Source organism: Schistocerca nitens, chromosome 9 (genome assembly GCF_023898315.1).
Source record: "Schistocerca nitens isolate TAMUIC-IGC-003100 chromosome 9, iqSchNite1.1, whole genome shotgun sequence".
Lineage (NCBI taxonomy): Eukaryota > Metazoa > Arthropoda > Insecta > Orthoptera > Acrididae > Schistocerca > Schistocerca nitens.
Genome location: NC_064622.1, coordinates 4,436,292 through 4,458,522, shown reverse-complemented (window position 1 = coordinate 4,458,522; position 22,231 = coordinate 4,436,292). Strand labels below are relative to the sequence as shown.

General features: G+C 44.6%; 1 protein-coding gene across 1 annotated transcript in view; it reads right to left on the bottom strand.

The window, feature by feature from the left end:
- Positions 1-22,231, bottom strand: part of LOC126203135 (probable 18S rRNA (guanine-N(7))-methyltransferase) — a 55,648-nt gene that overhangs the window by 23,312 nt on the left and 10,105 nt on the right. Inside the window, exon 4 of the mRNA XM_049937383.1 lies at positions 5,679-5,872. Coding sequence (XP_049793340.1) covers positions 5,679-5,872 — 194 coding nt within the window. The remainder of the gene's footprint in view (positions 1-5,678; positions 5,873-22,231) is intronic.

Below are 22,231 nucleotides of genomic sequence, written 5' to 3'. Positions count from 1 at the left end.
CGATTGTAGGTACGAAGAAGGAAGCTTTTGCCTGCCAGAGAAAGGTGGGCCAGCATCTGAACGTGAATGGCATCTGGCCCCGGAGCAGAGGACCGGGACAGTGCAAGTGCACGTTCGAGTTCCCGCATAGTAAAGGGGGCATTATAAGTTTCCAGATTCAGCGAGTGGAAGGAAGGTCGCCGAGCCTCTTCTGCCTCTTTCCTGGGAAGGAAGGCAGGGTGGTAATGGGCGGAGCTTGAAACCTCCGCGAAAAACCGGCCGAAGGCGTTGGAGACAGCCACAAGATCAATGAGAACCTCATTACCTGAGGTCAGGCCAGGTACCGAGGAGTGGGCCTTAATGCCCGACAGCGGGCGCAGGCCACCCCAGACGACAGAAGAGGGAGTAAAACTGTTAAAGGAGCTGGTGAAAGAGGCCCAACAAGCTTTTTTGCTGTCTTTGATGACTCTACGGCATTGCGCTCTGAGTCGTCTGTATCCAATACAATTCGCCAACGTAGGATGGCGGCGAAAGGTGCGTAAAGCACGTCGTCGAGCATGGATAGCGTCTCTACAAGCCTCATTCCACCAGGGGACGGAAACACAACATGAAGAAGAGGTAGTACGAGGAATGGAACGTTCGACAGCATTGATTATAACAGCCGTGAGGTATTCGACCTGACTGTCACAACTGAGAAAATCGTGGTCCGGAAAGGTCGCCAGGGAGGAGTAAAGTCCCCAGTCAGCTTTCGGTATGTTCCAGCTCGAAGGACGTGGGGATGGGGTGTGGTGCAGGAGACGAACGACACAGGGGAAGTGGTCGCTCGAATAGGTGTCAGAAAGGAAATACCACTCAAATCGACGGGCAAGAGTGGTAGAACAGATCGAGAGGTCCAAGTGGGAGTAGGTATGAGAGAGTCCGAGAGGAAAGTCGGGGCGCCAGTATTGAGGCAGACAAGATTGAGATGATTGAAGACATCCGCCAAGAGGGAGCCCCTCTGACAGGATGCAGGAGAGCCCCAAAGGGGATGATGGGCATTGAAGTCGCCAAACAATAAAAATGGCGGAGGAAGCTGAACAATCAGGTGCATCATGTCAGCCCGACTAACTGCGGATGACGATGGAGTGTAGACGGTACAAACGGAAAAAGTAAAGGCAGAAAGAGTAATACGGACAGCTATTGCTTGGAGTGGGCTGGTCAATGGGATGGGATGGTAATAGACATCGTCCCGAACGAGCAGCATGACCCCACCATGAGCTGGAATACCGTCCACAGGGGTGAGGTCAGACCGCTCCGAGGTATAGTGGGTAAAAGCAATACGGTCAATTGGGCGCAACTTGGTTTCCTGGAGACCAAGGACGAGCAGACAGTGCAGGCGGAGGAGCAGTTGTAATTCCTCCCGATTAGATCGAATACCTCTTATGTTCCAATGTAACAAAGCCATCGCTAGTCAGAAAAAAGGGGGAATGAAACGGGTGAAGAGCTGGTCACCTCGACAGCCGCGGAGGGCCAGGGTTCGAGGGAACAACGCTACAACCAGCGGGAGGCGGATCCTGTTCCATCGAGTCGTCGCCAGCTGTGGCCGCTTTCCTGGGTTGCGTAGGAGGGGCAGCATCATTCGCCGACGAGAGGCCAGCTGAGCGCCTGGCAGCAGAGCGTCCCGGCGAAACTGAGGACGGCCAGGATTAGCGACTCACGGATGGAGCGTCAGACGAAACGTGCCGGGGTGGAGAGGGGGATAAAGACTTCTTCTTGGAGGCCTTCTGGGAAGTCCGATGAGGCACGAGGATGGTGGACTGGACCCGAAGAAGGTCCTCACGCGCAGGGTCCGTTTTGGAACGCCGGACCTCGGAAGCCGGGGTCCGGAACGTTTCCCCGATGGACACCTGAGAAGAGGATCACTTCTCAGGCGGCGGAGGGGGAGGAGGAGGAAGGGTGGCCCCTGGGGCAGAGGGAGCAGGGGCCGCGAGGGAGGAGAATTTGGAAGGGAGGGATTTGGGAGGCAGAGGCATAGACCCCAGTTGGGTGAGGAGGTGAAGGGGGGACAGGATAGGGGTGAGGAAAGAGTGGACATGACTGAGGCAAACGAAGTTGTCAACGTCACGGGATGGAGGCGGTCATACTTCTTCCTGGCCTCAGAATGAGAGAGGCGATCCAAAGTTTTTAATTCTTGAATCTTCTTCTCCATCTGATACGCGGGGCAGTCTAAAGATCTAGGTGAGTGGATGCCAGGACAATTAATGCACCGAGGTGGTGGGGTGCATGTATGTTCCTCACGAAGAGGACGTCCACAATCGCCACAAAGTGGCTCAGCCTCACACCGTGACGACATGTGCCCAAAGCGTAAACACCGAAAGCAGCGCATAGGAGGCGCACGTCGCACCAGTAGCACATCACCTTTACCTTCTCCGGGAGAATGTCCCCCTCGAAGGCGAGGATAAAGGCCCCGTTGTCGATGCGACGGTCTTTGGGGCCGCGCTGGACTCGCCGGACAAAATGCACACCTCGGCACTCCAGGTTGGCCCTGAGCTCCTCATCAGATTGCAGCAGGAGGTCCCAATGAAAAATAACCCCCTGCGTCCTATTCAGTGACAGATGCGGTACAATGGACACTGGGAAGTCCCCTAGTCGGTTGCACGCCTGGAGCGCCGCCGACTGAGTGGCGGAGGTGGTCTTTATAAGAACGGACCCCAAACGCATTTTACTGAGAGCCTCGATTTCCCCGAAGATGTCCTCGATGTGCTGGACGAAGAACATGGGCTTGGAGGTGGCGAACGTCCCCCATCGGTCCGAGAACAGACTAAATAGCGGGGGAAGTACTTCGCCCCAAGCCGGCGGGCCTGTCCTTCCTCCCAAGGAGTGGCCAAGGGGGAAAGGGCAGGAGAACCAGAACCAGAGACAGTACCTTTCTTTTTAAAAGACTCGGCCGCAGAGCGACACGATACATGTTGACGTTTCATCTGCGAAACGTCCGCCCCGATACCACCCACTCCGACAAGGGGCTCTCCCCACGGGCGCCACCCAGCCTCAGCAAGGGCCACCTGGCAGGATGACTGTTGCCGGGAGTCCTGATGCCCCAAGGAGACGGGCATCTACTCCTTGGCCGACGTGGGGATGGTGCAGCTCAGGAATCGGCAGTACGATCCCTGTGTTGCCAGGGGGCTACAACCTAGAGGGTACATGACGACCCCACCACAACGGGCTGGCTACCGTGCTGGATTTCGGGTGCCATGGAAAGTCCATCATAATCGTAGGTGCAGATGGGGACGCACTATGGGCATAACTTGTGCAACCCATCAGGCGTTTAGGCCCAATTTGAGGAATAGTGGGTGTGGTTACAACGCCGTTACAATGCTGAGTGCCAAGGTCTTAGTGCACTTAGGACCAGTGATACACCATGTAAGGCGTCCTTCCCCAAAAGGCTCGTACTTCTGTAGAATTTTGAAAAATGGAGGTCAAACCCCATGGGTGACCATCACACGGAAGGCCGAAACGGTTGAAACTCCTTTTAGTCGCCTCTTACGACAGGCAGGAATACCTTGGGCCTATTCTTACCCCGGACCCGCAGGGGGGAGGATATAAAATGTAGACTGGCAATGGCAAGTAAAGCGTATCTGAAGAAGAGAAATTTGTTAACATCGAGTATAGATTTAAGTGTCAGGAAGTCATTTCTGAAAGTATTTGTATGGGGTGTAGCCATGTATGGAAGTGAAACATGGACGATAAATTTTTTAGACAAGAAGAGAATAGAAGCTTTCAAAATGTGGTGCTACAGAAGAATGCTGAAGATTAGATGGATAGATCACATAACTAATGAGGAAGTATTGAATAGAATTCGGGAGAAGAGGAGTTTGTGGCACAACTTGACAAGAAGAAGGGACCGGTTGGTAGGACATGTTCTGAGGCATCAAAGGGATCACCAATTTAGTACTGGAATGCAGCTTGGAGGGTAAAAATTGTAGAGGGAGACCAAGAGATGAATACACTAAGCAGATTCAGAAGGATGTAGGCTGCAGTAGGTACTGGGAGATGAAGATGCTTGCACAGGATAGAGTAGCATGGAGAGCTGCATCAAACCAGTCTCAGTACTGAAGACCACAACAACAACAACAACAACAACAACAACAACAACATGATTTTCTGGATGCTTGAAAAAATGTTCTTTCCAACTGTGATTAGTCTAAAATCAATTTGCAAAACAGATTTTCTAAAAGCAAACTGAATGTTATCTGTTTTTATAATTTTTACAAAAAACAAGTTTGAACCAATTTTGTAGAAATTTGGAAAGCAGTATGTGACTGATGTTTTATACTGCAAAAGCCTTAGGTTGCTAAGTTGTTGAGACCCAAGTTTCATATTTATCGTGGCTTCAGCCGAGGAGATAAGAAGCCAAAGTTAAAATTTTATTCGCAGTTTGATTTTTCTGAGTATTTTGACCCACACTGGAAATTAAACCCACTGTTTTTGGGGAGGGCAGGCGATGGGGCTTAAAACACATTGTTTCGAAGCTTTAACAGAAAACTATATTTGTAGAAGAAGTGTTGAATATATCCTGTTTTACCTTTTCACAAAAATCATCATCTTATCAACAAATCTGTAGACTGTTGGAAAATAGAAGTGAATCAAATTTTGTAGTCCACATCTTTGTGCTACTGAGCGACTGCACATTAAGTTTCATGTTCAGTACGTGTGTACTCTATGAGATAAAAGTATCCAAATTTTACATTTATCTCATGCAGTAATTTTCAGCCACAACTTTGAGTCAAAGTATCTGGCATTTTTAGCCTCCGATGGATAATCGAATACACTTCTTCTGTGGTTAATACCATGGTCTTTCTAATGAGCCCAGTTTGGAAAATTTTTTGCAAAATCAGGTCAAAAATACAACATTGTTTACCTTCTTACACAATCTTCAACTGTGCAGTTAACGTATCCAGCAACTGAAAATGGTATGTAAATGAAACATTATATTTGAGAATCATGTGTTTTTAGGGTATCACAAGCCAAGTTTAATGTTCATCACATCTTTAGTCCCCGAGATATGAGAAGCCAAATATTGCGAATTTTTGGGAAATTTTGCCTAACATTTTATGGCTGCATATCACTCATAAAATTCTTTTCATTAGTATTCTTAAGAGAATGCGTAATGTTGTACAATATGGCAAAATTTCATTTCTTTCAACAAAATAATGCCTTAGATATAACAGCTCAAAATTGCCAGAAATTCATGTTTGTTCTGTGCAAAGTTGTGCATGGAGTCAAACAAGTGACTCTACCTCTTCCAGTATTGCTTCTACTAATATCCACTAGGGACACGTGTGAGTGTTCACATAAAATATCAATGAAATCCACAATGGTCAAACAGGGAGGCATAGGTGAGGTGATGTGAAATGACGCAGCTACTTCAATAGCACGATGCATTAATGCACACTCCTGCCCATGCCCCTCTGTATGCACTGCTCAGCAGCAATGGTGTACATGCCAATGCATCATGTTTTGTGATAGCTTGGGAGGGGGGAGAACGGTGTGCATATCATGAGCTATGCCTACCCAAACAGGCAGACAAGTGAGAGCAGTCGATTTAATTTCATGTACAATAGCTCGCTTGCTCAGCATCACTCTTCATACAACAATACTGATATGTGAGCACAGCCATGGGTAACCGCTAGTATAAAATAATATAAAGAACCACGACTCACCAGACATGCGTATAATGTACTGAAAAACTTGTACAGTCGTTTAACAGGATTGTGACTTCTTTTATCAGCATTGCATAACCACTGTAGAGCACTAATACTGACAGCCCCATCAAACGAGCCAGCTCGGAATGGTACTCCATGGCCAAGGTCACCAAGAACCAAATCACCTTCCACTTCCCTCTCTAGTGCAATTTCTATAAAAAGCAACATGAAAATCATGGAAATTATCTTTTTGCCACACACACACACACACACACACACACACACACACACACACACACACACACACAAAATAATATTAATCTATAACTACGGAAATAAATAATTTGTTCACGCAAGCAGCCTTTAAAAAGCTGTCTCAATGTCTGTGTTCTGAAACACAAAGCACAGAAATGATATACTGAATATCAACTTCGCCATAATATGAAAGGTCAAGTTTCCTTTCTACAACATTTCACAAGAAAACTTTGAGCAGAAGGAAACTTAACTCTAAATGTGCTGTAAAACAGAAATTTCACCCACATCCATTTATAATTACTAAAATGGAACTTCAACTGTGATTTAAGTGCTGCAAAGCTTTAAGAATTTCAGAATTTTGTTTCAGATGTAATTTTTGAGAGAGACTACAAGTAACTAACAATTTAAGAGACTATAATCCAATCTAATCTAACCTGTCATCTAATCTCTAAGATTAGCAGTGCTTTTCACATATTAAATGCAAAAATCAGTTCATGAGAATTAAGTGACCAACACATATGCAGAGTGAACTGTCACCTAAAACTAATACAAGCAACCAGAGGCACTTCTGTCAACTTGTATCAAGTGTACATAGCAGACAACAATAAATTCACATTTAAGAACAGTACTTGCTCCCATAGTTAGGTGGGTGGGAGAGTTATATTTGTGTCTTTGTTGTTCACAGACTGTGGTAAAATTTATATAACTTCAAGTTCAGAATCCAGAAGGCTCAGGCGGAGATAGTGAATGACTATGACATCCACCAATGACAAACACACACTGATAAGCGAGATCATTATCACCAACAACCTACTATTGTTATAAACCCGTCTAGGCAATAGCAGCGTCACCTGGTGAGGAATAACTGATAGTCAGACACGCACACGGTGCATGTAGTATCAGTGAGCAGGCTGTCTGTGTGTAGAATGAGGAAGGCTTACAATCAATCTAAGTTTGACCGAGGGCAGACTGTGATGGCCTGGAGGATCGGGTCAAGTATTTGAAAATTGAATGATTTGCTGGTTGTTCAAGGAGTGCTGTGCTTAGTGTCTTCAACACATGGCAAAACCAAGTTGAAACCATCTCCAGATGTCATGGAGCTGAACAACCACAGCTCAATATAGATGTGGGATGTTGTAGGCGGGGAAGACTGGTAAAGCAGGACAGGTGGCAAACTATGGCAGAACTAACATCAGATTTTAATGCTGGGCAGAGACAAGTGTGCCTGACCACACAGTGCACTGAACACTTCTAACGGTGGGCCTCCACAGCTGACGACCCATGCGTGTGCCAATGTTAACACCACAACATCGGCAACTACGACTGAAATGGACATGTGACCATCGGCACTGGATGTTGGTGCAGTGTTAGAGGATTGCACGATCTGATGAATCCAGATACTTTCTTCAGCATGCTGATTGGAGGGCTTGAATATATCATCTTCCTGAGGAATAGCTCCTTAACAGCTGTACTGCAGGACGGAAACAATCTGGCGGCGACTCCATTACGCTCTGGAGGACATTCATGTGAGCATCTGTGGATCCAGTGGAACTTGTGCAAGGCACCATGATGGCCAGTAGTACCTGGTTGCAGACCATGTACACCACTTCAACATGATCAGGTTTTCTGACAGAAATGCCATTTTTTAACAAGATAAATGTGTCATGTCACAAGGCCAGAAGTGTGATGGAGTGGTTCGAGGAACACAGTGGCAAGTTCCAACTGATGTGCAGTCTCCACAACTCACCAGATCTGAACCCAATTGACCACATCTGGAATGTGACTGAACATGGCGTCACAGATCATCAGCCCCTCCCTGGAATTTACAGGAATGAGGTGATCGCGCGCGTGTGTGTGTGTGTGTGTGGGGGGGGGGGGGGGGCGTGCAGCACACATGTGCACGTCTGCGGTGTCAATTCCATCGAATGACTAATCAAGGCCTCATTCCTTCCATGCCACTACATTTCGCCACCGTTATCTGTGCAAAAAGTGAATGTACCTCCTATAAGATATGTGACCATTATGTTAGGGATGATCAGTGTATGACAAATATTAACTGTCACACATTCAAAAGAATAGAACCACTGACCCCCTTCAACTACTGCCTACCACTAATGCTGCCACTTGAACTGTGATATTATCAAGTACTGTACATAGAAGGCTTGTGAACTGTGGGGCATTTGTCACTGGATGGTGCATTCGCAGCAAGTGCATGAATACATATCTGTGTGTGTGTGTGTGTGTGTGTGTGTGTGTGTGTGTGTCAAACAGTTCTTTCCAGTGATGACTCCAATTTAAGTTGCAGTGTGATAGAAGACTTGGAATGCCATCAGAAAATTCTGTGTCGGTGTGTGAGAGAGATGATGTACGGATAAATACTGACACACATCACTTGTTTCCACTGGAAATGACAAGTCGATAAGGTCTACAGCCGTAACATCTTTGATGCTTATGTATGTCTTCACTGGAGCAATGAGTGATGGTATCATCCTTCAAAATGCCAATGCATGAACATACAGTGCTCACTGTGTGATCGAACATCCTTAACAGAAAACAATTTAAAGCACGAAAAGACCAGCTTGATCTATCAACGTGAATTTCACAGAGGATGCAATAGAATGTTTGTACAAGAAAACAAAAACATTTGGTATATAAACAATATGAGTGTGATTGAGTGGTTGGTTTGGGGTATAACGGGACCAAACTAAAGGGTCATCAGTCCCTTTTTCTTCACGCAAGCAAGTCTCGAGGTACAAAAACAGCTAACACCACACCTAAGAAGAACACAAATGGAATGAACAAAAAATGGGGCAAACATACACCACAAGGAAAATTAGAAGAAGGTTTTGAAACCATAGAGCTGATGGTTTGGGCTGGCTGATCACAATAATAAAAGAGGATGAGACAGCCACTCTGCAACACACTAAAATGTCCACCCCAAAAAGACATGGCGAGATGAACACATGTAGCGAGAAAGACGACCACCAAGACAAACAAATGCAAAGAAAGTGCGACAGAGTTAAAATGGAGGGAAGGTGGTGACCTCAGAGAGAACGCTAAATGCCCACTATTATACGGTACGATAAAAACCCCCACTTCACGAATAAAATGTAAAACTAAATATGCTACTGAGGCATTGTAGTGCAACACCGAAGGTAGGGTGGTGGGAAAGTTAAAAGTCTGCCGCAGAGCGGCTAAAAGTGGACAGTCCAGCAAGATGTGGATGACAATCATATGTGAGCCACAGTGACACCGAGGTGGGTCCTCGCAACAGAGGAGATAGCCATGTGTTAGCCACTTATGGCCAATGCAGAGCCGGCAGAGAACCAAAGAGTCCCTGCCTGGAGGTCTTTCACACATTTGTAGTCTCCTTAAGGGTATGCAATTTGTTGTGCATACCGAGATTATGCCATACAGTCTCCCGAAGCTGAAAAACCTTGCGGCGCAATAATGATCGCAGGTCAGTTATGCAGATCTCCAGAAGAGGTTTCCGTGTAGCCTGTTTCGCCAGCCTGTCGACAATGTCATTTCCTGAGGTCCACACAAACACCACGGAACGACTAAACCATTCCAGGGCATAGATGGACTCCTGGATGGTCGCTACCAAAGGATAGTGGGGTAGCACTGGTCAATAGCTTGTAGACTGTTGCTCAAGGAGTCAGTACAGAGGAGAATCGACTCGCCAGGGCATGAGCGGATGCGCTCAAGAGCAAGAGAAATGGCCGCCAGCTCTGCAGTGAAAACACTGCAGCCATCTGGCAAGGAGTGCTGTTCAATATCTCCCCCACGAACATAAGCGAAGCCAACGTGACCGTCAGGCATCGAGCCATCAATGTAAACTTCATGGTCCTGGTACAAGTCAAGAATCAAGAGCAGCAGAGAGCTGCGGAGTTAACTGAGTCCTTAGGACCATTAGAAAAGTCCAGGAGAAGCTTCGGCCTAAGTGTAAACCATGGAGATGTATGTGAATGGACCTCAGGTGTAGGTAGCAAAGGCAAGGAACCCACTTCAGACAGAAGAGATCTGACACGAACCGTAATCGTAAGCCCTGACCTTGGCCTCCGAAGCAGAAGATGAATCGCCGTGGATGGGAAAAGGAGATGGTAATTGGGAAGCTCAGGAGAACTACGAATGTGTGCACTGTAACTGGTGAGCAGTTGTGCAAGCCTAACCTTCAATGAAGGGACTCCGGCCTCCACCAGGACGCTGGTCATCGGACTCGTCCTAAAATCTCCTGCTGCCAGTCGAATGCCACAGTGGTGCATTGGGTTGAGTAAACACAATGTTACGGGCACCGCTGAACCGTGAACCAGACTCCCATAGTCAATGCAGGATTGAACAAGGGACCTGTAGAGTTGCAGCAGCGTAGAGCAATCTGCACCCCAGTTGGTGCTGCTCAGGCAGCAGAGGGCATTGAGATGCTGCCAGCACTTCCGCTTCAGCTGACGAAGATGAGGAAGCCGTGTCAATCGGGCATCGATAACCAGTCTTAAGAATCGATATGTCTCCACTACCATGAGTGGATTGTCATTAAGGTAAAGTTCTAGTTCCAAATGAATGGTACGAAGCTGATAGAGGTGCATGACACACGATATCACAGCTGAAAACTGGAAACCTTGGGATAGAGCCCATGACTGCACCTTGTGGACGGCTCCCTGCAGGCACTGCTCAGCAACACCAGTACTGGAGGAGCAGTACGAAATGCAGAAGTCGTTTGCATACAGAGAAGGTGAGACAGACAGCCTGACAGCTACTGCTATACCGGTAATACAGCAAAGAACTTGGAAGAGCAGTTGAACATAATGGACAATGTCTTGAAGAGATGCTATACGATGAAGATCAACAAAAGCAAAATGAGAGTAACAGAATGTAATCAAATTAAATCCAGCGATGCTAAGGGAATTAGATTAGGAAATTAGATCCTTGAAGTAGCAGACAAGTTTTGCTATTTGAACAACAAACTAAATGATGACGCTCAAAGTAGAGAGGATATAAAATGCACCACTGCCAATGGCAAAAAAGTGTTTCTGAAGAAGATAAATTTGTTAACACTGAGTATAGATTTAATTGTCAGAAAGGCCTTTCTGAAAGTGTTTGTATCGAGTGCAGCCAGGTTTGAAAGTTAAACATGGGCGATAAACAGTTTAGACAAGAAGAGAAGAGAAGCTTTTGAAATGTGGTGTTACAGAAAAATGCTGAAGATGGGTAGGTCATGTAACTAATGAGGAGATACTGAATACAATTGAAGAGAAGAAAAATTTGTGGCACAACCTAACTAGGTGAAGGGGCCTGGTTGGTAGAACACATACCGAGACATCAAGGGATCAACCAATTTAATACTGCTGGGAAACAGGGAGGGTAAAAATCAGAGAGGGAGACCAAGAGATGAATACAGCAAGCAGGTTCAGAAGGATGTAGGCTGCAGTAGTAACTTGGAGGTGAAGAGGCTTGCACAGGATAGGGTAGCATGAAGAGCTGCATCAAACCAGCCTTCGAACTGAAGACAAAGACAACAACAACAACAACAACATGCAGCAATTACTGTACAACACTCTATGTGGGCCTGACAGTTAACCAGCATGAACAACTGCTGCAAAATTGTGCCAAACTGCAAACTTGATCTTGCAGTACCCACTGCAACACAAATGACTTCAACAGAAATTGCTTCACTACATTAGCCATTTGGATACTCCATTCTTGCATTAGTATCTCTGAACTAGGCAGGTGTGAATAGTCTCTTCAGCATACCATGCACTCTTGCAATGCCAACCTCCACTAACTGTTTCCCACTGCTCCACCTTTCCTTTTTCCTCCTCTTCTGTCTACACCACTTCTTCCCTCTCATCTTCACTTTCCTCTTCTTTCCTCACTTCCCTTCTACTCCTCTCCCAACCTTTTATCTTTTATATAATCTACCCTCTGAGCACCCTCCATCTTGTTGTGCAGCCAGCGAGTCATCTATGGAGACACCTGTCTCACACTACTCCCCTAAATCCTCACCTTGTGTGTCAATCCCTAGCCCCTACATACTCCGATCTGTCCAGGGGACTGCTTTCGACAATCAACAGTCAGTCTCGTCATGGCTACGGGTGAGTGTGTTTGGAAGTCTCTGTGGTTGTGCACATGAATGTGTGTGCTTCTACTAGAGAAAGGACAAATGCTCGAACACTAGTTTAAAATAGTTTTCTGTGCATATTTCCATTTGCTACATGTCACTCTGTTACGGGTGAGTGGTTGTTTTTCCTTTATTTTACATATTAATCTTCAGATTCTAGTATAGCACCACATTTCAAAAACTTCTATTCTCTTCTTGTCTGAAATGCTTAACGTCCATGCTTCACACCTATGTAAGGGTACACTCCAGGCAAATACCTTCGGAAAAGACTTTCTAAAACTTGAATCTACACTCCTGGAAATGGAAAAAAGAACACATTGACACCGGTGTGTCAGACCCACCATACTTGCTCCGGACACTGCGAGAGGGCTGTACAAGCAACGATCACACGCACGGCACAGCGGACACACCAGGAACCGCGGTGTTGGCCGTCGAATGGCGCTAGCTGCGCAGCATTTGTGCACCGCCGCCGTCAGTGTCAGCCAGTTTGCCGTGGCATGCGGAGCTCCATCGCAGTCTTTAACACTGGTAGCATGCCGCGACAGCGTGGACGTGAACCGTATGTGCAGTTGACGGACTTTGAGCGAGGGCGTATAGTGGGCATGCGGGAGGCCGGGTGGACGTACCGCCGAATTGCTCAACACGTGGGGCGTGAGGTCTCCACAGTACATCGATGTTGTCGCCAGTGGTCGGCGGAAGGTGCACGTGCCCGTCGACCTGGGACCGGACCGCAGCGACGCACGGATGCACGCCAAGACCGTAGGATCCTACGCAGTGCCGTAGGGGACCGCACCGCCACTTCCCAGCAAATTAGGGACACTGTTGCTCCTGGGGTATCAGCAAGGACCATTCGCAACCGTCTCCATGAAGCTGGGCTACGGTCCCGCACACTGTTAGGCCGTCTTCCGCTCACGCCCCAACATCGTGCAGCCCGCCTCCAGTGGTGTCGCAACAGGCGTGAATGGAGGGACGAATGGAGACGTGTCGTCTTCAGCGATGAGAGTCGCTTCTGTCTTGGTGCCAATGATGGTCGTATGCGTGTTTGGCGCCGTGCAGGTGAGCGCCACAATCAGGACTGCATACGACCGAGGCACACAGGGCCAACACCCGGCATCATGGTGTGGGGAGCGATCTCCTACACTGGCCGTACACCACTGATGATCGTCGAGGGGACACTGAATAGTGCACGGTACATCCAAACCGTCATCGAACCCATCGTTCTACCATTCCTAGACCGGCAAGGGAACTTGCTGTTCCAACAGGACAATGCACGTCCGCATGTATCCCGTGCCACCCAACGTGCTCTAGAAGGTGTAAGTCAACTACCCTGGCCAGCAAGATCTCTGGATCTGTCTCCCATTGAGCATGTTTGGGACTGGATGAAGCGTCGTCTCACGCAGTCTGCACGTCCAGCACGAACGCTGGTCCAACTGAGGCACCAGGTGGAAATGGCATAGCAAGCCGTTCCACAGGACTACATCCAGCATCTCTACGATCATCTCCATGGGAGAATAGCAGCCTGCATTGCTGCGAAAGGTGGATATACACTGTACTAGTGCCGACATTGTGCATGCTCTGTTGCCTGTGTCTATGTGCCTGTTGTTCTGTCAGTGTGATCATGTGATGTATCTGACCCCAGGAATGTGTCAATAAAGTTTCCCCTTCCTGGGACAATGAATTCACGGTGTTCTTATTTCAATTTCCAGGAGTGTATATTAGAGATTAACAAATTTCTTTTCTTCAGAAACAGTTTTCTTGCCATTACCAATCTGCATTTGAGTTGCTCTCAGCTTTGCGCCTCAGAAGTTATTTTACTGACCAGGTAGCAAAACACATCATCTACTTTCAGCATTTTATTTTGTAATATAATTCCCAACACTGCACAGTTTAATTCAACTACATTCCACCACTCTTGTTTTTTTTCTGTTGTTATTCATCTTATAACTTCTTTTCAAGACACTGACCATTCCATTCAACTGCTCTTTCAAATCCTTTGTTCCCTCTGCTGGAATTACAATGTCACTGGGAAACCTCAAAGTCTTTATTTCTTCTCACCATACTTTAATTCATTCTCCAAATTTTTATTTGGTTCCTTTACAGTTTGTTCAACGCACAGACTGAATATCATTGGGGGTAGGCTACAACCCTGTCTTACACCCTTCCCAACTATGGCTTCTCTTTAATGTCAGTCAATTCTTACAACTGCAGTCTGGTTTGTGAACAAGCTGTGAATCCCTTTTGCTCCCTGTATTTTATCCCCACTACCTTCAGAATTTCCAATACTGTATTCAAGTCAACATTGTCAAACACTTTCTTTGACTACACAAATGCTACACACTGCTTTGTTCCCCTTTACATGTGTGAGTTCAGATTTGACTTCTCATCTTGTAGTTGTCAATGTCTGCACCTGAAATTGGTTTAGGTACGACCGTGATAGAGCAGGATGATCGGACTTCACACTAGGTGTTGCAATCGTGTGTATTGCTGGAACTGAAATGCTTGAGCATGTATAACATTTTCATTGGTAACACAATAAGGTTGTTCTCTCACTACCTCCACATACTGGCACAAAGAAATACAACTACTCTTTCTATTTGAAACTTAAGGAACATGCACAGAAGTTGAGCTCTCAAGCTATGACACAAAAATGAAACATGGAAGCAATCTCCATACAGTTTCCTAGTCTTTATTAATAGATCACGATATCATTTACAGATTGCAACCATCATTCGTAGACTAGATGGATGTAGGCTTACACATTACTCTACCAAAGTGATTTGTAACACCACAATATGCAAATTTTTCTTTCTTTAACTCTTCTCCTGAGTCATATGATCAGTACTGTCTCGCACATTCCTACAGTTTTCTGGAACCCAAAATGATCTCCCCTGAGGTTGGTTTTTACCAGTTTTTCCATTCTTCTGCAAATAATTCATGTCAGCATTTTGAAACCATGACTTACTAAAGTGGTAGTTCAGTAATACTCACTCCTGTCAGCACCTTCTTTCTTTGAAATATGAATTATTACATTCTTCCTCAAGTCTGAGGGCATTTCCCCCGTCTCGTGTATCTTGTACACCAGCTGGAACAGTTCTTCCGATGATATCAGCTGTTCTGAGAGAAAGTTGTCTACTCCAGGGGCCTTGTTTTGGCTTACGTCTTTCCATTCTCTGTCAAATTCTTTTTGCAGTACCATATTCCCCATCTCATCTTCATCTACTTCCTCCTCCCTTTCTATAACATTGCATTCCAGTTTATTTTCCTTGTGGAGCCCATCTATACAGTTCTTCCACCTTTCTACATTTCCTTCTTTGCTCAGCAGTGCCTTTCCACCTGACCTCTTTATATTCATACCATTGCTTTTCTTTTCTCAAAAGGTTTATTTAACCTTCCTATGGGTGGTATTCACTTTTCCCCTAGTTGTACATGCTCCTACAGCCTTGCCATTCTTGCTTAGTTATTCTGCACTTTCTGCCAATCTCATTTCTTAAACATCCGTATTCCCGTTCTTCTGCTTCATTTGCTGCATTTTTATATTTTCGTCTTTTGTCAATTCAGTTCAATATTTCCTGTGTTATTAAAGGCTATCTAGTATGCCTTCTCATCTTACCTATTTGATCCTCTGCTGCCTTCACTATTTCACCTCCCAAACCTCATCTTTCACCTATTACAGTATTCGTGTCCAAACAATGGAACATCCAGGATGGAATAACAATAATATATTGAAAAGGATGTACTGCTACTTACCATATGGAGGAGACGTCAAGTTGCAGACAGGCATAACAAAAAGACTGCTACACATTTCATTTTTTGGCCAAAAGACTTCTAATGTAGAAGGCGCGCACACACACACACACACACACACACACACACACACACACACACACACACACAGTGGTTGCTGAGGTCTGAATGCGTACACCAGCTGTGCCTGATAGAAAGCGATCTGTGCATGGTGGGGTAAAGAGGAGACTGAGGTAGGGAGGTGGGGGAGGTTTAGTACTACTTGCAGGTGTGTGCAGGGATGTGGTGGGGACAGGGTAGGATGCTAGTTGCAGTCTCAAGGAATTGGGAAAGGGGGCGGGGGTAGTGGTAAACAAGATAAGTATAGGTGGAAAAAAGACTAGTGGGTGTGTTGATGGAATAGAAAGCTGTGCAGTGCTGGAGTGGGAGCAGGGAAGGGAATAGGTAATGTGAAGGTCAGGGACCAGCAAACGTTAAAGCCACGTCAATTACAGGAATGTGGAACATAGTGCAGGAAGACTCCCACCTGAGCAATTCAGAGCACCTGATGTTTGTAGGAAGGATACAAATGGTGCAAGGCTATGAAGCAGTCACGGAAGTGAAGCACACTGTGTTGAGCAGCACTTTCAGCAACTGGATGGTCCAGCTGACCCTTGGTTACAGTTTGTCAGTTGCCATTCATGCAGACAGACAGCTTGTTGCTTGTCATGCCCACTAGTCTTTTCCCTCTCCTCTGCTTCTCTCCTTTTATGCTCTCCTCTCCCTCCTCCCTCAAACTTCCCGACTGCACCTACGACAGATACCCTGCCCCCCACCACCTTCCTGCAAGCTCCCACAAGAAGCACTACAACTTCCACCACACCTACCGTGCTACCCCTCTCCCAGCTGAGTCTCTTACTTACCCCCATCACCCACAGACTGCTTCCCCATCATGCACAGTATCTGTATGCAGTCCAGCCCAGTGGATAGAAAAAGTCATCATGTGTTTTTGAGTTGTGTTTGTGTGTTTGGTTTCCATTTTACAAGAAGACCTTTTTACCAAAAGATCAAATATATAGAAGTCTTTTTGTTGTGCCTATCTGCAGGTCAACTTCTCAATATGTCAAGTAGCAATCTATTCTTTTCATAATATTGTCGTCATTGTATTCCTGTCCCCAGTTTAGTTAAACGTGTGTTGCGTAATACCACCTCTGAAACAATAATTTCTCGTTCTTTCAACTTGCCCAGGTCCCATCTCCTTACTTTCTTTTTGTACTTTCTTTCAGTGTTAATCTGTGATTGATTAATGTATGAGTATACATTGCCCCCCTGTACTATTCTTTCAATTTAAAACCCGATTTTGAAACATCTGCCTTCCCATTATACAATCAATCTGAAATCATCCAGTGTCTCCAGGTCTCTTCCACATATAGAGCCTTCTTAGACGACTCTTAAACCAAGTGTTAGCAATAATTAAATTATGTTCTATGAAAAATTTTACCAGACAGGTTCCTCTTTCATTCCTTTCCTCCAGTCCATATGCTCCTACTATTTTTCTCCTCTTCTGTTTCCTGCTGTTGCATTTCAGTCCCCCATTACATATTTTTCCTCTACCTTAACAACCCGAATAATTTTTCCACCTCTTCTGTTTCGTGCTGTAGCATTTCAGTCCCCCATTACAAATTTTTCCTTTACATTAACAACTCGAATAATTTATTTTATCTCATCATGCCTTCTTCAAATTTCTTCATCATCTGTGTTGGCATATAAACTTATACTACTGTGGTGGAAGTTGGCTTTGTGTCCAACTTGCTACTGAAAGTAAATTAGAATCAAATAAGACAAAAAATCTGACAAATACTATTCAATTTTGCATGGAATATGCTTAAGAATTATTCCCTTTTACAAACCATATTTGTCAGCCTCTCATGCAGCAAGTGGTTGTCTGTCTGTGGAAGATTAAAGGTTAAGCAACATACTGGTATTCATAACTTGTAGGGTGAAATCTGTAACATTATCTGCTGCAGAATACTAGAGCACATTGTAAACTTTAACACTACAACATTCCTGGTTAAAAAGAAGCCTCTCTCAAAGAACCAGCATGGGTAAAGCTAAAACTACTAATAGGAAACATAGCTTGTGCTTTTCACACACACGTATCTTCCACATATTAGATGCAGGTGAATAGGTAAAATATTGTGCAAAAATTGCAGTGGAACTAGTATGTAGATTATGTTTTTCTAGATTTCTGAACAAAATTTGACAGCGTACCACATTTTTGTCCGATTTGATGATACAGAATATCTTCACAGTTATGCTACTGGCCCACAGTGGCTTTATTTTTATTTTATTTTTTGTCTATTGGCAGATCTCGCCCCCCCCCCCTCCCACACCGCCCCCCCACCCCCACCCCACACACACACCGGCAGGCAGGTGAGGGGGATGTGTTATGTGAAGTGGGTCAGATGAGAAATGAGGGAGGCGGAGGGGGAAAGATAGCTAACATCTCGGAGGGAGGTAGCATGTGTACAAGATAGGAATATGGTACAGAGAAGCAGATGGTACACAGGATACAGGAATGCAACACAAAATCACTGGAATTGGCGAGTTTTTGCAGCACATGACGATGAAGAAGATGACGACGACGACGTGGGGTAGTGGACTGGGAGGGGTAACGGAACAAGGGAAAAGGGAGACTTTGAAGAAGAGGAGGTGGGTTGCAGAAGGTTAGAGGAGGTTGAGGACAGGAGCATTATGGTGGACAAAGGATGTGTTACGAGGATAACTCTCATCTACATAGTTCAGTAAAGCTGGTGCTACAGGAAAGGATCCAGATGGCACAGGCTGAGAAGTAGAAATTCAAATTCAGCAATGTTATGGTCAGCAGCATGTTCTGCCCCACTGGGTGACAATTCTGCTCTTGATAACACTTTGGGAATGGCCACTCATTTGGGTGGGCAGTTGACTGGTTGTCACCTCCACGTAAAATATTGTGCAGAAATTGCAGTGGAACTAGTATATGACTTGGAAGCTTTCACACGTGGCCCTGCTTCTCCTAAGCCATTTTTGTAATTCCTTAAAAACGTTCTGGGATAATACTTTCCTCTAAGAAACAACTTCATCAGAGGCAAATCAGAATACTGCTAACTAGCTCGTAAATCATTTGCATGTATAGGAAACATTAACAATCCTGTTACACATCCTCAGGACACATACTCCATTTCTGTTGAAAATTCACCATCCACTCTAACATGCTGAAGTAAAGCTGTATGGTGTGAATGGCTAGGAGACCCCAAAAGGCAGGTTCAGTCACCGAAGTGGAATGGTTTTCCCTATCCTTTGCACCCTCACACACTTCTCTTCACAAAGTTGAGAGCTGTGTGTGTAAGTATCTATTAATTGTAGATGACTGTAATGGATAGTGTAGTGTCATATTTGTGCTGGAGATGATGAGAGAAGGGAGAATATGAAAGCTGAGGTTGGTACATAATCTGCTTGTCCCTATGAGCACCAAGGGGACTGCCAAGCTTAGTACACCCATCCAACAAATGGTTCAAATGGCTCTGAGCACTATGGGACTCAACTGCTGAGGTCATTAGTCCCCTAGAACTTAGAACTAGTTAAACCTAACTAACCTAAGGACATCACAAACATCCATGCCCGAGGCAGGATTCGAACCTGCGACCGTAGCGGTCTTGCGGTTCCAGACTGCAGCGCCTTTAACCGCACGGCCACTTCGGCCGGCCCCATCCAACAGATGGATCACTATCAACAGTATCGCATGCCCTGATTTCACAAGACGCTCAGAGGTTTGGAACATAATACAGGACAGTGGTGCAAAGACTGGCGATCATGGACTTTAAGCTCTCACCACTTTTGTCCCTTCTGCTGTAAAGCCAAAGGGAAAACTGTTAACAGCATGCGGAATAAGTGGACAGTCACCCATCTAATTTTTAGATATAAATTAAGAAAAAAAAAATTTAAAAAATAAAAATAAATTAAAAAACACACAAAAAAATAAAAAAGTTGTTATATTAACTTAAGTATGTTGTTAAATTAACTTAATTATGTCATGTATTGGAAAATTTGACTCGTTCCACATCATTACGAAATATCGTATTCATGATCCATGGAACTAGTATTAATCTAATCTAATCTAAGTACTACCCATAGCCAACAGTGCTGAACAGTGAAAATCTGATGGTAACCGGCAAATCCACCTTAGTATGAACAACGATGGTATAACGCTAAGTTCTACAAGTGAAAATTTCTTTGATCTGGTTGTTTATTAGTGGACATTTTCAGTATGGTCTAATCTTGATAATCAATTCAACATTGTGGTGGTGCTGAATGACTCTTGAAAATCTGGAAAGGTGGAATCTACTAGGACACACACACACACACACACACACACACACACACACACACACACACACACAAAACTGGCACAAGGAAAACGAAAACAGCAACAGATTTTAAAAAATCCTATGAAATACAAATTTATGTCCTCAATCATGAAATCTGATATAGTGAATAGGTGGCAGAAATGCAAACAGAATTATGGATTTGTAGCAGCATTGTAAAATTGAGGAAACAGATAAATGTAGCTGCAACTGAATGTGAGCCACAGAACTTATACTTTTTTGATCAGACAGCATGGGAACAGAGCTGAGATGAGGTACGAGGCATGTTTTTTAAGTAAGTACTGTTTTGAAATTAAAATTTTTTTTAAGATATCCCAATAATTTTATTTTTACACAAAAGCCTGTACCTTAATTTACGCGCTGACGCCATTAGAGTCTGATGCTTCCTTGTTTACATTGTGTACTGAGTGTTTAAGATGCCTCCGATAATCGTGAGTCCCACCAACTGTGAAGTACGGGCTGTTATAAGATTTCTTAGTGTTAAAGGCCTAAAAGCGATCGATATTCATCGTGAGATCTGTGCAGTTTACAGAGAAAACATTATGAGTGATGGAATGGTAAGAAACTGGGTGAGAGCATTTAAAGATGGCCGCACAAATGTGCATGATGAACAATGGAATGGGCGTCCTTTGGTCGTTAATGAAAGTTTGGTGCAGGAAGTGGACAATAAGGTGAGAGAAAACAGGCGCTTTACAATTTGCTCCTTGTGGAATGACTTTCCTAATGTTTCTCGTAGTGGTTTGTATGGCATTGTGTTCAAGCACTTGAATTACCGAAAATTGTGCACACATTGGGTACCAAGAATGTTGATGGATGTGCACAAAACCAAACGTTTAGACAGCGCATTGACTTTTCTTGAGCGGTACCACAATGACGGTGGTTATTTCTTAAGCCAAATTGTTACGAGCGATGAAACATGGGTGGCCTACGTCACACCAGAATCCAAGCAACAGTCCATGGAAGTTGAACAAGGGCATCGTTTTGCTGCAAGACAATGCCCGTCTGCATTTGGCGAATCAGATCAAAGATCTCATCACATGTTTTCGATGGAAAACTCGAAATTATCCTCCGTACAGCCCCGATCCTGCACCCAGTGACTACCGTCTGTTCCTGCACTTGAAGAAACACCTGGGCAGTCAGTGTCTTCAAGACGATGATGAAGTCAAAACAGTGGTGATGCAGTGGTTAACAAGTCAGGTGGCAGCCTTCTATGAGGGAGGGTATTCACAGCCTTCTATGAGGAGGGTATTCAATAACTGGTACAACATTATGACAAGTGCCTCAATATTGACGGAAATTATATATAAAAGTAGATTAAGGCACAGGCTTTCATCTAAAAATAAAATTATTGAAATATCTTAGCATGTCTTTTTTAAATTTCAAAACGGTACTTACTTAAAAAACACGGCTCGTACATGCAGTGGAGTCAACATATATTAAAACTACACAGTTAGCAACACTTCGAATTCCTGTTATGAGTGTTTCCAAACGTGAAACTACAATATAGTTTGAAAAACTAGCAGACAATAATCCTCCTACTGTAGGTACCAAGTCTTTGTCAGCAGTTTTAATGATATCAAAACAAGGTTTTCCACTTTATGAACAGATGTACCTACTCAGATTATGAAAACAATTCAAAGGATAATGTATTCTTGAGCTACAACGGCTGAATGTTGTAAAACCCAAGTAATAAATTTTGTTGCATAGGAAAGAACTATTGTAATTCTGTCAGAGACAGCAAAGGACTTGGAAGAGCAGTTGAACGGAATGGACAGTGTCTTGAAAGAAGGATATAAGATGAACATCAACAACAGCAAAACGAGGATAATGGAATGTAGTCAAATTAAATCGGGTGATGCTGAGGGAATTAGATTAGGAAATGAGACACTTAAAGTAGTAAAGGAGTTTTGCTATTTAGGTAGTAAAATAACTGATGATGGTCGAAGTAGAGAGGATATAAAATGTAGACTGGCAATGGCAAGGAAATCGTTTCTGAAGAAGAGAAATTTGTTAACATCGAGTATAGATTTAAGTGTCAGGAAGTCGTTTCTGAA